Below are 15,572 nucleotides of genomic sequence, written 5' to 3'. Positions count from 1 at the left end.
GAATAGAGACATTTTCAAGCTCCTAAAGAAAAGTACTGGAAACAATGGATATAGGAAAAGTAGCTGCTCAAAATATTTAATTCTTCAGAGAGTAAGAGAAAATTTGTCACAAAATTAGGGCAAGCACAAAGCAAACAAGTAGGGCCATGACAATGTACCACTTTTATTTACTTTACACAGCTAACACATTAAAATTTGTAGAGGAAAAAAATTGGTCTTCTGCACATGAGCTGTCGAAGGCATGAACTGTATGAAACCATGATCTTTCCTTTTTTAAAAAAGCATTTGAGAATTTGCAAAGGCTCAAGATGTTTTGCATAAGCCTTAGAGAATGCAAGATGCAAGGCCCAAGTGCACAACATGTTTGTCATGCCACTTATATTACAGACGTGCTTTCATAAGACAGCGATTTTCAAAGCACTCTTGTAGGTTTGGTAGCAAGGCTTTTAAATAAAGGTAGAAGGACTGCATAGATTCAGAGGCTCAGTGGTCCTTGAATTCGTTTTTGATCTCTGAAATGTATGGATGATCTTTCCCGTGTGCTACTTCCATAATAGCAATTGCCTGTGAAAGGAAAAAATATTCACATAATTGATTCATAGTTAGCATTAGGCTAGAAGTATTCTCCTCAGGGGTATGGAACGGTGATACCTCTTGCTATTATCCCTTTAAAGTTATCTCCTCCATAGGAAACCATATGAATTCCATTTTATAGAATAAGTTTTACATTCATACAGCACTTTTCATCCTGAAGGATCTCAAAGCATTTTTCAAAACTATGTACATACAGCGCCACTGGAAATGCTGCCAACTCTAAGATTGAAAGCTGCAAGCTAGGGAATAGAGTAGGGCAGGGGTTCTCAAACTTCACTGCACCGCCACCCCCTTCTGACAACAAAAATTACTACATGACCCCAGGAGGGGGGACTATAGCCTGAGCCCTGCCACCCTGGATGGGGGAGCCAAAGCCCAAGCCCCACCATCACAGGCAGAGGGGGCAGCCAAAGCCCAAGGGCTTCATCCCTGGGCAGGGGACCTATAACCTGAGCCCCACCACACCAGCCCTGGAGACCCCAACCCACAGTTTGAGAACTGCTGGAGTAGGGAATATTTTGACAGATGTTCCAGAGTGATGAGTTCAACTCCTCTCCTATACCCATGGTAAATTGCCTGGAACCCAAATTTATCTCAGCAAGTCAAAAGGGCTTCAGTGAACATAACATGATCAGATGTTTCAAGCCTGGTGCCTTAGACCACTAAGCCACTCCCACTAGCACATAATCAAGTAATCACACCACACATCAGAAAGGAAAATAGTGCTGAGACTTAAGCATTTATGCTGCAATAAGATGTAGAGGCTCTACACAGGATTGGGGCCTATTGTATAAGGTGATCTACACTCTCCATCTGAAGACACACCGCACCCCCAGGAGTTTAAAATCTAAAACTGTGGGTAGACAAAACCAATTGGTGCTATTGACAGTGTCCAAACTGCTTTAGAATGTGTGTATTGCACCAATGGAAAAATGGGGGTTTAAAGTGATAATTGAGGGAGACTATCCATCTGTGAAAGAGTAGCAGAAAAATAAGTAGCCTTAGGTGCAATAATGAGGACAGAGAAGAAAGTGAGACTGGAGAAGTGGAATGCATAGATATGGGGGTGGAAACAGTCAGTGGAGAGTTTAAGACCAACTTTGCCAAGGACAGAAGCCACCATGGAGTCAACGGTTTTCAACAAAATCTAAAGACAGGGCCATCTTCTTGGATTTGACCACTGCTTATGACACGGTTTGGTATACAGGTCTTCTGTGTAAACTCTCTCGAGTTGCCCTGCCTTGGGTGGTCAAAGTAGTAAAGCTTTTCCTCAAAAACAGGTAGTTCAGAGTCCACATGGGTGATGGTTGCAGTTCCTGGAAGTGTCAGATTAGTGGACTTCCTCAAGGTTCCGTTCTTTCACTAATACTGTTCAATGCGTACATCGATGACTTGCCAGCAACACACTCACACAAGTTTATCTATGCCAATGACATTGGCCACAGCTAGCACGCTCAATCCTCCTCAGAAATTGACATGGTCCTGAATGAGAATATGAAGCTCATGGCAGACTACTGTAGTCTGACACCTGCAGCCAAGCTTTTCCGGTTTCTATCACATTTTATCTGCATAAGGCAAGCCTATGCCATGAGTTAAATATTTTCTTAAATATCCAACATCTGCAGCACAACCCAAACCCTGTTTACCTCAGCATGACACTGGATAGGTCATTGACATACCACAACCACTTGAAGACAGCAGCCAAAGTTAGCCCTCAGAACAACTTGCTCAGAAAACTGGCCAGCTCAACCTGGGGTGTCCAGATGCTTAGAACATCAGCCCTTGCCCTCTGCTATTCAACAGTAGAATAGTTGTTCCTCTCTGGTGTTGTTTCATATGAGGCTGGTAGACATAGAGCTTAAAGCTATGCGCATTGTTACTGGGACTTTGCGTGCAATTCTGTTGCCATAGCTGCCAATACTTGGTAACATAACACCACCTCACATTCACTGTGGGGATGCCTCCATGATGCTCCTGGCCAAGATCAGTGAGAACAGCAACTTGCCTCTGTACTCAGACCTCTTCAACCATCTTCAACTCTTCGCATGGCTTATAGATGCCCTTTTTGGTCACTTATGCCACCACAGGACATGACTGTGGAATCTGCTTGGCATAACAAGTGGGCAGTGATGACGGTCATTAATCATGCTCTTGTTACTGACCCAACCACCTGCCCACCAGGTTTTGACCAAGGCTCCTGTGGGCATTCCTGAACTGGTGTTGAACAGGACTGGGCAATTGTGCGGCCAATCTCTTCAAATGGGGTTTCTGTAATGACCTGCAATGTAGATGTGGTCAACTTCAGACTGTCTCATATCCTTGACGCGTGCCCGCTGACTTAGACTGCGGGTTCCCAGTTCTTCACCGGGCTGGTGACAATGCTATCAAATGGCTGGGCACACTGTGCATAGCCTGAAAGACCATGGAGTAAGAGCTCACAACATCTTAGAACCCATTTTACCGAGGGAATATTGACTAGGATTATCCCCTACTGTTGGCTTTAGAAGATTTAACTTCCACGTGAATAGCAACAACGACCCGTGCGTTCCCATCTCACTCAAAGGGTGAACTCTACAGATCCTGTCTGAGCTATTTCCAAAGAGATAGGAGAAGACAATTGTTTTGTTTTTCTAATAAGCCTCAAGAGTATCTGGGATGCTTTTGCCAGTGTGTTCAAGTGTTCCTGGAGGCTATTTTTGGAAATGAGACTTTAGAAAAATATATTTATGTTGGGAAACTGTCTGCCAACAGATCTACCTGCACTGTTTGTATTCTGACCAACATTAAATTAGTTAAAAAATACATTTAAAATATAATTTATGCAGGCTCTTGTAGGCTGGAGATGTGCTTTAATACTGGCTCAAGTCTGTCTTACCTAAAAAACCTCTACAAAAATCAGGGAATTCCAGACCAAAGTAACAAAAAAAATCATTGAGGTTAAGGAAACCAAAAGAGTATTTACTTGTATCAAAGAGGGTATGCATCCAAAAACAACAGAGGAAAGAAAGGATCATGAAACGCACTACAGATTAGTAATGGGAGGAGAGGAATCAAAGAAAAATGTGAAGGGTTTGCTATCACAGCACAATATAATCTATCATATGCATTAAAAATTCAACCCACCTAATGAAAATGAATCTGCCTGTGTCTTATTCCAGAATGAGTGAGAGCCAGAAACATGTTCAGTTTTTGAGCAACTTAACAATATATGAACCATAGAAATAAAAGTATGTGATGCTTCAGGGGCCAGGACGGGGGGCGGGGTGGATGGAAGGAAGAGACATAGCTCATTCGACAAGCATGTAAATGAAATGCAACTGCATCTACAGTTACTTCTCTAGCTGAAGTGGAACTCTGACTCAGTGAAGGGAATAGGCAGGGAATATGACATACATACATACGATTTTGCTTCTGAAGTATTAAAGTTAATTGTGAAAAGATCAGGAAAGACCTGCTTTGCATAACAGACAGTGAAATGATGTAACAGCAGTTGCATTGCATCTTTATAACAAACACACGTTGAATTAAGGAAAGGATGAAAATCAAGTAACTAAATACAAGGCATGATAAGTTTTCTAGCAAGTCATTCATTGGTTAAGAAATGGTAACACTTCAATGAGCACGTGCCTAGCTAAAATTGCTAGTTACTGGGTAAGGGTGGAAATACCTTTTTTAGAGCTTTAACTCCAGCAGTTGTGTTTTCAAGTCCCATATAAAGCCTTCCTAACTTCAGCCACATGGAGGCAACGTTCAGAGAGTATAACGGATAATGCTTACTGCAAAAGAAAAACTTGGCATAATCAGATCCTGCCAAAAAGGTTTCCACAATATTTCCCCACAACCCCTCTCCCTGGCTCTAGGTGTGAGAAGCTGGCTCATTCTCCCTGCCCATTCAATCCTTGCACTCTCTGCTGTGGCTGCCATGAGTTAGTATCTATTGTTTGTGGGAGGTGGACACAACTGCGAATTGGACTGAGATCACAACATTCATTTCACCCACCCCAGGCCTCTGAACAGCCACCAGGTGGCAGTGACTTGCGGTCACTGGATTTAGGGTGAAAAGCTCTGCATCATTACCAATTCCCTGAGCCACCCCTACCCCTAAGCACCAAGGATTCTTCTTATTCCAAGGCACACTGTCAGCATTGCGTGTATGGGGGTGGCCGAGGGGGTGTACAGAATACGTATTTGGAATGCAGCTCTGCAGTTGCAGCAAAGTAAACTACAAACTACAGGAGCTAGGTTCAGCGGCTGACCTGGAATGCCAGGCTCCAAGCCAGTGGAAGCTGGGCAAGTCACAAGGATGATCAATACTATTCCGCCCCCGGGGAGAAAGCGAGCGAGCCAGCACACTCTCAGCTCCCTGCCAGCTGATCTAGGACTTTACACTGGCATCCAAAGGGAGAGGTTCACTTGCACTCTCGCAGCTGCAGAGCAAATTACACCTTTAGATTAGAATTTCCTGGGGAGACCTGTGGCGGGGTCAGACCCATGCGTAATGTACTGGCTGTCACAAGCTAGGGAAGCATGGCCCAGAAAAGAAACCCAACAACAGAGAGAGATTCTTTGTTTTCCTCTCAAAGGTAACACCTGGATGGTGCTAGCTGTGCTGCACTGCCCTGTCCCGGTGCAAGAGCCCTGAGTTTGCACATTCTCTCAGGCTCTTGCTCCAAGGGAGAGGTAGCCAAGAGCAGCAAGGACTTGACAAGCTCAGTCTGAGAATCAGGAGGAGCAGAGTTCAAGCTCCCTCTGCTGCCCAGTCCATTCAATGGGAAAAGAGCCTGGTTGTAGCCATTTACTACAGGGGGTGATGAATGAAGTGAACCAACAGGACGACTGGAATCTCTATTAATATGCAAGGACCAGGATATTAACTACAGGGTTAAGATTAAAAAATTACTCTTAGGCAAACTATCAATACCATATTCGAGATGAACACATGTTTCAGTAACTAAGCAAGATTAGTACAGTCACCAATATAAGGAAAGACAGCTGGGGGTGTAAACAGGTCCTGCAATTCTGTGGCAGGAATTTGCAAAAAGCCAAGTATTCTTAATACCTTGGCCCTATTCTGATCAAGTAAACACTATCTGAATCTGGACCTGCATTTCATTCTAAACAGGCCATAAACATTCACTACTGTACAGTGTATCTATATACAATGTGCAATCAGATTAGTGATGCCTGCCCCTATGTTTTGTTTAAACATGTGTTCAACTTACTGCATTATGTAATTAAAAATAAAAGCTCCTAAGTTTACCTGTATGGTTTGATAATTTTTTCCCCATAGCGCAATGCACCATCCCAGTCTTGCATGTACAGACAGACTCCCATGGCCTGATACATCATATGCAGCATATAAACATTACTGTCTTCAAACACGGAGCCCATCTTGTCCAGACTAAGCTCACAAACCTCCAGTAATTCACTAGGAGGTACAGTGGAGTCAAGGAACACATTAAATGAGTGGTTTCCAACTACATACCTGTGTTATACGGCTTGAGGATACCCACCTTATGGTTGTCCAGTAAAGAATGGTTTTGAGAAGCTTTTAAGTACAGCTCTTCTTTGAAAAAGGGACTATTAAAAATGGCATCAAGGGGTTCCAGGTCTCAGCAACTCCAGATCAAGTGTGCTCAGTTCGCATGTCCCCCCTCCCACCCCCGCCCAATTGTCAGCTCTGCAAACCTGGCCTTGAGACCAGAGTGGTTTTCTTGCACCACTACTGGTGTACTTTGGGGGGTGGGAGGTGCAGTGCAGTGTGGCAGCAGTGGCTAGTGAAGAGTGGAATTTTCCACAACTCCTGCAGAATTGCCCATCCCTGCATCAAGGCTGAGAAAAGGATTGGGTCACAGGGTATGGGGGACTACAAACTGCATCTGGCCACAGGGAGATATAGCTACACCTCCTATTTCAACATCTCTCCCATAAGTGCTTTCACATCCTCTACATAAAGTTCTCATGGCCATGCTCTACAGTGAGTGATGGAAGTTATTTCTTCTTCTGCCTTCAAAAGACTAAGCACGACCATTTCACAAAGAGCCTGTGCTACTTCTGGACCTAGCCTACTCCATGGCAACACACAAGTATTCCTGCTGAAGTGGATAACAGCAACTGAAGAAGCAATGCTTTCAATTTCACAAGTAGATGAACACCAAGGATTTGGTGTTGAGTGCTACTCTGTCCCTAAAACACCCAGCACTTGTGACTGCAGACATCTAGAGTGAAGTCTTGGTCTCACTGACGTCAATGGTAAAACTCCCATTAACTTTAGTGGAACCAGGATTTCATCCCTAGACTATTTTTAACAATAGCTGGTGGGAGCTATTTTGGCACTGCACAATTTTTTCATTGCCGTGTGAACTGAAAGCCTCTATTACGCAGAGAGGCAGTGTGGTCTAGTGGACTGAGCATACGACAGGAACTCCAGTGTTCTAATCCTGGCTCTGTCACAGACTTGCAAGTTGGCCTTGCTGCATCACCTTTCCATGCTCCAGTTGATCCAAGGGATAAGACAGTACTTGTCTCCTTCCCAGGGGCGTTGTGAGGATTAGTGTTTGCAGAGCACTTTGAAGAGCTCTGGAATTGCACACACATTTCTCTCTTGCACACACCCTTCTGAGCATTCCAAGAGTAATTTTTAAAGGAAACAATTTAAGTTTCATAATCTACAAACGTTATACAAGACCACCCCTCAACTCACTATTCAATGGTATTTACCTGTCATTTCTGGTCTTCCCTCAATTTTTATAGTAAGACCAGCTTGTCCTTAGTATGACCATTAGATGATCTTATGTTTGGGTCTGCTCTATGCACCTCTCTCACCCAGGATGTCAGGTGGATGGTTAAACTGCTCAAGCAAGCTTTTTGTTTTTAAGATTAAAAATACAAACAAACTCCATCTAGTTTTAAAAGCCTTTTGAAGGGTTTTCCTCCATGGCTCTATTCCATGCTTATTTTGCACTAGCAAACGCAGATCCCAGTCACGACCAGGGAATGGTTCTGTGCAACACACATGAAGACACAATCCCTGCCTTCAAGAGTTTACAATTTAATTATCAGTGGAAACAGATTTCTGTGGGCCACACCTATCTCCTCTGCTGCAAAACCAGGCTCAGCGTGCAGGGTGGGACGCTCAGCTGAGTTTTATTTTTACAGATGTTTGCAGCTGCTGCTCTGCAAAGGTGCTGCAACCCTGTGTTGCACAAGCACAGAGACCCCCCCCTGATTAAGGCCTCGTAGCCACTCCTTCCAATGTTTAAAATCAAGACTATTCTATCATTAAATCTTCAGACCTTACATGGCCCTTGACATTGCTGAGTTCAGCTAGGGAGACCCTTTAACGTCAACCACCGGCCCCTACTACCGCCACATCCACGGATTCTGGTGCCGAGTCTCCAGATAGTCTCAAGGGCTAAATTGTCACATGTGACAAATTGGGGCAGGTGCAGCCAGAGGGCCAAATCCAGACTTGGTATAAAGGGGTGAAAGTCCATTGAGTGCACCCAGGGCTGAGGCTGGCTCAGATGTAACACTTTAAAAAAACAACAGACACAGACCAGGCCTGGACCCCAACACAAGGAAACTTCTGGCGGTGTGCAATTAGCCTGTATGGCTTGGCTAAGGGCCACAGCCACTGCGGTCCATTGGACTAGTCCTTAACTTCAGGACAGTAAGACGAGACTCTCTGTAAATAGTATCACTAACCTTCCTAACTGCTTTGACATTTTAAGGGCTTTAAAATCATCCCGCTGTTAGCTCAGTTCTTTAGTTTTCTACCCATTATGTCTTAGAAAGTATGGGCTTCAGCACAAACGCAGATTGGCCAAAAAGCCATCCAGCTCTGGGATGTGGTGGATCTACTTGAATATTTTCTACCGGTTAAAACGTACCTCACTCAAGACAGGAAACATTTTCAGTCTAAAGGGAAACAAACATTCTTCAGCATAACAACACTTTTTGTAAAGAGAAGGCAGCAACACAATGTTCTGACAATCCCTCTCATACACGCATGCACCCACTTCAGAGAAAATTCTCTCTTCACAAACAAAGAGGAGAACAAGACTGTCTAGTTTCTAGCTGCCTTCAGAAGTGCATTGTGGGGGGTAGGGGCAGTCTAAAAGGAGTGAGCCTCAGGATATCAGAAAGATTTAAAACTTGCAAAAGCAAGCCAGCAGGGGCAAGAGAAAGGCAAGGCAAAGGATATATTTGTAGTGTTTGGCTCTCCTGAATTCCTCAATCACATTTCGGGCATATTTGATCATGTCTCGGACAGTTTCTGCTGATGGAGGTTCATTCAGTTTGCGTTTTTCCAATTTATCTTTGTCCTGAAAGGAAACATAAGAATTACAAATGCAATCCCAAACCTCACATGTAAAGGCACATCCACACACACAGTTTAAAAGCTACATAAAATTAATAAAATAAAAGGCATGGTTGGAATTTTAGACTCCCACAAAGAAACCACTGAAATCTGTAGGGGAGAAAACAGATAAAGTAGACTATTCCTCTGTAATTTTTCTCTAAATCTTCGGCTGGAATGCTCTGAGCTTGCAAACTCCTGGATGATGACGGCGTCCACAATGCAAGAGCTATCCCAAGGCGTTTTATAAATGTCACTTGTACCAGCTGGTTGCAACATCTGTGATAAGGTCTTCAACTCAGATCCAGCTGCCATAGTTTCTCCACAGTATTGGTGGGAAGCTACAAGCGGCACAAAGTGCACCGATTCAGCAGCGCCTCTGACTCCATCTCACAAGGCACTGCCTCAGGACAGGACTCAAAACCCCCTGCTCTCTCTCCAATAGTGCTGGGCACCATACAATAGGTGCCTCAGAAGTACGAGAACAACACTGGTACAAGCAAGGATATAGTTGCTATGGGGGATGACGTGGCAAAATGGCTTTCTCAGAAACAGTGCTGGTTTGTGGGGTCATGCTATAACGCTACAAACCAGAAAGCTACTGCTTGCTCTCGTTATCTCTGCAATGGCTTCCTCACCTAGTACAAGCACCCCTTGCAGGTCAATTGCCCCTTTGCCTCTCCAAGAAGGTGAAGAGTGTGTCCCCAGTTAGACACTATGATGCTCTCCAAGAATTTCAAAAGCTCGGAACTGCTGCCTTGTGACGTTGGGTTTTTAGAAGCATTCAGTGTTAACCCCAGTGTGAACTCTAAACTAAAGTGTGAGCTCCTGGTGTCAGAAGCCTCTTGGTCCTGGCTATGTGAGCTTTGAGAGGTGGGGGAAGACTGCCGGTTGGGCGTGGGTGATCCTTAGCATGTACACTAATGAAGGGCGGATTAGCAGGGTTCTACTGTACATGCAGTACATCTGGCATGACTGGAACTAATCAAACTTCTCTAAATTCACCTTTCCAATCATTTTTATATATGGCCAAATTCTGCTTTCAATCACATTACAGATTTCACAGATCTTAAGGCCAGATGGACCATTCTGATCATCTAGTCTCACCTGAGTAACACAAGACACAGAATTTCAAATAGTCTGGCCCCATTGTGTAGGTATAACAGCAGATTTTGTCCACTGTTCTGTATTTGCTTGATCTGCTCATCTGACATTGCCCTCCTTTGTCCATAAACCAAGAGAGTTTTCCAATATTGTTTTTACACAGATTTCTAAAGTGCCCATCACTGTAGTAACTGGTCGCACTGTCAGTCATTAACCCACTTCAAAATAAAAAGTTTCACTGCTTATTTGACATAAGTTTTCTAAATTCCCCTACTAAAAACCCAGACACTTTAGGCCCACCAAGAAACTTAATTCAATGGAAAATGAATCCCATTCCGTACTTCCCCTTCATGTCCTTTTGACCGTAGATACTTCCATAAGAGGTAGAGCGACAGGTTGTTTTGTGAGTGGTACATTGTTAAATGTTATGGGTGAAATCCCAGCTCCATTGATGCCAGTGGCAAAAACTCCCATTGACTTCAACAGGGGCAGGATTTCACCCTATATTTATATTATAGAAAACTGAGCGTGATGGTCATGGAGTTCCTATATAATAATCTAAGAATACTGAGATCCTACCTAGTTAACGAGAATCCAATTTATATTGGGGGTTGTGGAATATTTATTATAGGTCTGTAATGCTTAAAATCAGCGGGGACTACGGCGAGACTAAGCAGGAAAGCAACACAATGGTCCCAGCTAAGAATATCCAGGCACACCTTTGACAGACAACAGGGGAAGCAATTAGTTTCATCCTGTCTCCAAGGAGGATGCAAGTTTTATTTTGCCAGGCTGGGAACCTGGAGATCAAAAGGACTAAGCAGCTTTGAAAGGACATTCTCCCTTAGGGGAGTGTGGGGGTGCGGGAAGAGGATGGTTTGTGAGTTATGGGAACAGACTTCACTAATGAGACTCTCAGGAGGGGTGTCAGCAATGACCGACACCACCTTGTACAAAGACCCAGCTCAAGCAGCCTAGGTCAGTCCTGGACCTGGGCAACAGTGGCATAAATCCAATCAGCAAGAAAAAGAGGCCAAGTCCATAAACATCACATGAAGGAGTCAAAAAACCTTTGGTCCTTAAGACTCCCATCTCCAGCTACCTCCCTTGTACTTCCAGGAGGGAAGTAGTCTCTCAGAGGCAGGCAGACACTAGCTCCTCTAACAAAGAGTTTTTACTCCCTTGAAGTCTTGAGCTCTTCTACCTGGTCTCTTCCTCCCTCTTTATACTTGGGTTCGCCCTCATTAGCTACAGCAGCTGGGGCCTTCTCTCTCCCTAATTGAGATTTCTCACAGCTGAGGTAGGGTGGGATTGGTTTTGTTGTCTGCAGGCAGGCAGGCTTCTCACCCCCTGCCTGCCTTCCTTTTGTGTAGGATTGCAGACCCCGTCTCACAAGGGGTCCATAAGACTCTTAGACTTACAGGATCCCTATGTGGAAAATAGTTAGCTACCTGGTAAACTAGACATGAGTACTGTCTGTTTTAAGACCTGTTTTTTCTTAATGCTTTTGTTATATTAAATATGTTGCTTTAAAGAGACGCTGGTCACTGGTTGCCTTAGAGAGAACAGAGCTGCAGGTGCTGCGCACAAGTCAGGCCTGCTGAGTAATCACGGTTGATCACAGGGGCCTGCAGCCCAGTATCTGATCTGAGTGGGAGAATTGTGTAATTTCACCCTCAGAAAGCTGATCGCTACAGGCGAGAGACCTGAAAGAGGGTGTACTCAAAGAGATCAAGAGGAGTCAGAGGGGCAGTCAGCCTGGTAATTGTGACATATTTCTTACTAAAATAAAGCCATCTATATATAGGTCTTTGATTAATTTGTACAGTTAACTGTAACCTACAGTATGTAACAAATCAATTATTTTTTCTGCCTAACAAGATTTCTTTTTAATAAAGAGCTTTTATTGAAACTTTGTTCCCACAGCTACCATCATAATGCCTTTTTTCTCTGACTACATATAACAAGGGTAACACACAAGGTCATGGAAGTGATACAAAAGTTAGCCTATCTGATAGTTAGTGCCACACATGTATTGTCACATTAAAGCTGAGCTGCAGCGCAAATACAAGAACTCAGTTAAGCAGAGATTTGTTTGCTGAAAATCCCCAATTATCAGGCTGTGGGAGCCATTCAGCACAGAATTAGGTTTTAATTAACTCTTTTAACTGAACTCTTTGAAGTCAGTGGCAAGCCAGGATTGACACCGATGGGTTCATGATCAAGCCCTAAATTCCCCCTGTGAAATCCTTGTGGTACTTCTTGGTTCACAGAAGAAAGACCAGAATTAATCAATCATTCAGTACATCACTGGTACCATGAACTGCAGAGAGACTTCTGGTATTTGTAATGTTGCATCCTGGGATACTTTCAGAAAGCCAGGAAGAACCAAGAGAATTTCACAATATGCAGGGGGGGGGGAGAAGAGGGGAGGAAAGAATACCAAAGTCAGAAAAAAAACTGATTTCTGTGCAAAATGCCCCATACATCCAGTTTGTGGAGACACTCAGTACAAAAACTTGGGTCTAACAGTTTTCATATTACCTTTAAGCAAGTACCCACCAGGCTATTCCAGGATACTTCACGATTACAGTGGAGAGAAAGGGTATGAGAGAAGGTCTCAGACAGAAAGCACTCCCTACATTCCAAATCTGATTAGTCAGATAGAAAACAGCATGAAAGCCTCTGGTATGTGGGTAGGTCACCAGGAACATACTTCTATACATGGTTATATTACCTTTTCTTTAGTAATGCATTCCCTGCAGTCACAGGTGAAAAAATAGGAGTCTCTTAACCGATCATTTCTATCTTCTGTAGGGTACAACAGATCGATATAACTAGTAAAAATCTAGAGGAAAAACATACAAAATCAAATAAAAAAAACTTGCATAATAAAGTAAGTGCACCCACATTTTATAACAAACACCACATACACACAATCCATATATTTCAAATATCTAATATAATCAGATCACCATATACCTGTACAACAGATCACATCCCTACAATCACATCACCTGTCCACTAATCCCACTTCCCAGGGACTAATTCTTACATTTAAAACTTCTCAGCAGCTCCAATCAGTCACTATTTCATTAATTCAGTCTGCCAGAGAAATGCTTCCTCTTTCTACCGGTGGAATTTCCCCTCTAATGGAGGCTCAGGACAGGCAAGATTCTGGACTGGGCAAGAGAGCTTTTCTGTACCTAAAAATATCACGGCTTTAAGTGTGCCATCTCGGCTCCTGCCAGGCTAGAAGCTGGGGCCTAAGTGATTACTGATTTGGGGTGCCCAACTTGAGAAACCTTAAAGGGACTTGATTGTCAGAGGCGGGGTGCTCTGCTCTTTCTGAAAACCAGGTCCCTTTACGGTGTCTCCAGTTGGGCACCCAGAATCACTAGCAGTTTTGGAAAATTTAGGACAAGAGCTTTAATTTATTGAGGAGATTTCCACTTTCCAAAAGGGATCCAGTGCTTCAGTTCTGGAAGGATATTTAAAAAAAAAATTATCAGGATTTAAAGCAGTGATATTTTTAAGTAGAAAAAAATTATTATAGGTCATTTTACAGGCATTTCTCATTCATTAGTTTTAATTTCCCTCTCCTTCTGAGCCCTGCACAGTGGAACTCTTGGCACTAACTAAACTGTTTTGTGTTTTAAAATGGTATCCTCCCAAGAAACATCCTAAATACACAACACAGTTGACCACTTCATCACTGAAGAGCAAGAAAATAAACTATAAATAAGAAAATTGAACCAAGTCTTAAAATGTTGTGCTAATCTGATCTAGGCTTTGCTGGTCTTTACTCTCTCTGAACAGCAGACAATTTCACTTACACCTGTTTTTGTTCTATGCTGGCACTCCATTTATTTCCCCAGGCACAAAACACACAAGATGCAGGAGCTTTAAGTGGAAACTGACAGTTTTCTGTTGCAATGGCTACAATGAACCAGAAGATGGAGACACAGGCCATGTGACTGTAGTACACAAGCAAAGAGATTCAGTCCAACACACTTTGTCCACACACTGCACATTTTTTACATGTTAAAAGACCAGTTATGGGATACAAGATTCCGGTTTTGGGAATTTTCTACCAAAGAATCAGCAATCATTTTGTAAATAACAATCCAGCCTTAAAAGTCAAGATGTCAAGAGATGTGTTCTATTTCTCATTTTAACCCCACAAACAGCAAGTCCATTATAAAAGATACTACACCTCTACCCCGATATAACGCGACCCGATATAAAACAAATTCGGATATAACGCAGTAAAACAGCACTCCAGAGCGGCGGGGCTGCGCACTCCGGCGGATCAAAGCAAGTTCGATAGAACGTGGTTTCACCTATAACGCGGTAAGGTTTTTTGGCTCCCGAGGACAGCGTTATATCGGGGTAGAGGTGTATGTCCAGGATGTCACACTAAATAGCCAGCTTGTAATTATCTCATGTGCATTAATTAAACTTTGTTTCCAATGTGTGCTGATGTTACTGTGACCAACTCCCCTACTCAGAATGAGGAGGAATTGTACACCTGGGTTGTCCCATTACTCAGGCAAGTAAATCTTTACCCATTGTCGATAAGGAGTGTTCACAATCTGACCCCAAACAGTTTTCCTCCTCTTAGTGACTTCAGTCACATTATTTTCATTACACTTAAATAAAAAGCCCAAGCAAATAAATAAATAGGCAATTGCTACCAAAATTAACCTCAAACTTATTTTAACATGATTAGCCATTATCATTCATATGCCATTATCAAGGTGTAACAGTGAAATCCTACACAAACTCCATGATTATTTAGCAAATGCACCATTGTTGTCACTCAAGATTATGGTTGAGCACCTCCCCCACCCTGCCCAAGATAAATTTAACAGATAAAGGTGGTCTTTGCTGATGAAGACACATTGTCAAAGATCAGTGACTGACCCAGATTGGCTTGACACGACCTAAAATGCCTTGTTCTAGTCATGGGAAATTCAATCCAGCCTTCATTGACAGTCTTCCCCCCTCCCCCCCCCGGGGTCATAGAGGTCAAAATAACTTCATTCTTTCATGGCATAGTCCTGTTTTACCCAGTCTGGTCTGGATGAGCTCCATGTTACAAGAACACTCTGTCCAGGCAGAAGTAGGATAGCAGAGAAGTGATCAGTCCCCCTTTTACTTGGTCTTGTTCTGGCTACCTCCATGTCTTCCTTACAATACTATTATATTGGTAATGGTAATTATTACAGTAATAATAATAGTTTATATTCATTTGACCCCTTTCATATGGGGATCTCAAAGTATCAGCTAAACATCAATAACAAGCCTCAAAGCTACCTTGTGAGGTAGCTACTTATACCCATTTTACAGATGGAGCAAGTGAGGCACAGAGGGGTGAGGTTCCTGTGTTGAACTGGTGGCAGAGATACAACGCCCTGCCTCACACTCCTCTGGTTTAACCAACAAAAAGACACTGTCTCCCCTTGCCCCACCCCTGATTTTTTTTTTTTTAAAGTGAGTTTTCAGAATT

At 43.2% G+C, this 15,572-nt stretch overlaps 2 protein-coding genes across 6 annotated transcripts in view; one reads left to right on the top strand and one right to left on the bottom strand.

Moving 5' to 3' along the window:
- Positions 1-15,572, top strand: part of LOC135982602 (centromere protein F-like) — a 402,988-nt gene that overhangs the window by 338,283 nt on the left and 49,133 nt on the right. The window lies entirely within an intron of this gene.
- Positions 144-15,572, bottom strand: part of SMYD2 (SET and MYND domain containing 2) — a 40,877-nt gene continuing 25,448 nt past the window's right edge. For all 5 annotated transcript variants that reach the window (XM_065589465.1, XM_065589466.1, XM_042850216.1 and 2 more), the window contains exons 8-12: positions 12,798-12,908; positions 8,801-8,921; positions 5,855-6,029; positions 4,262-4,370; positions 144-564 (exon numbers count right to left, since the gene is read on the bottom strand). In XM_065589465.1, the coding sequence (XP_065445537.1) occupies positions 484-564; positions 4,262-4,370; positions 5,855-6,029; positions 8,801-8,921; positions 12,798-12,908 (597 nt within the window). In that variant the 3' untranslated portion in view covers positions 144-483. The remainder of the gene's footprint in view (positions 565-4,261; positions 4,371-5,854; positions 6,030-8,800; positions 8,922-12,797; positions 12,909-15,572) is intronic.

Source organism: Chrysemys picta, chromosome 3 (assembly GCF_011386835.1).
Source record: "Chrysemys picta bellii isolate R12L10 chromosome 3, ASM1138683v2, whole genome shotgun sequence".
NCBI classification, from domain to species: domain Eukaryota; kingdom Metazoa; phylum Chordata; order Testudines; family Emydidae; genus Chrysemys; species Chrysemys picta.
The sequence above is the reverse complement of the archived record's forward strand: the minus strand, read 5'-3'. Positions and strand labels throughout refer to the sequence as shown.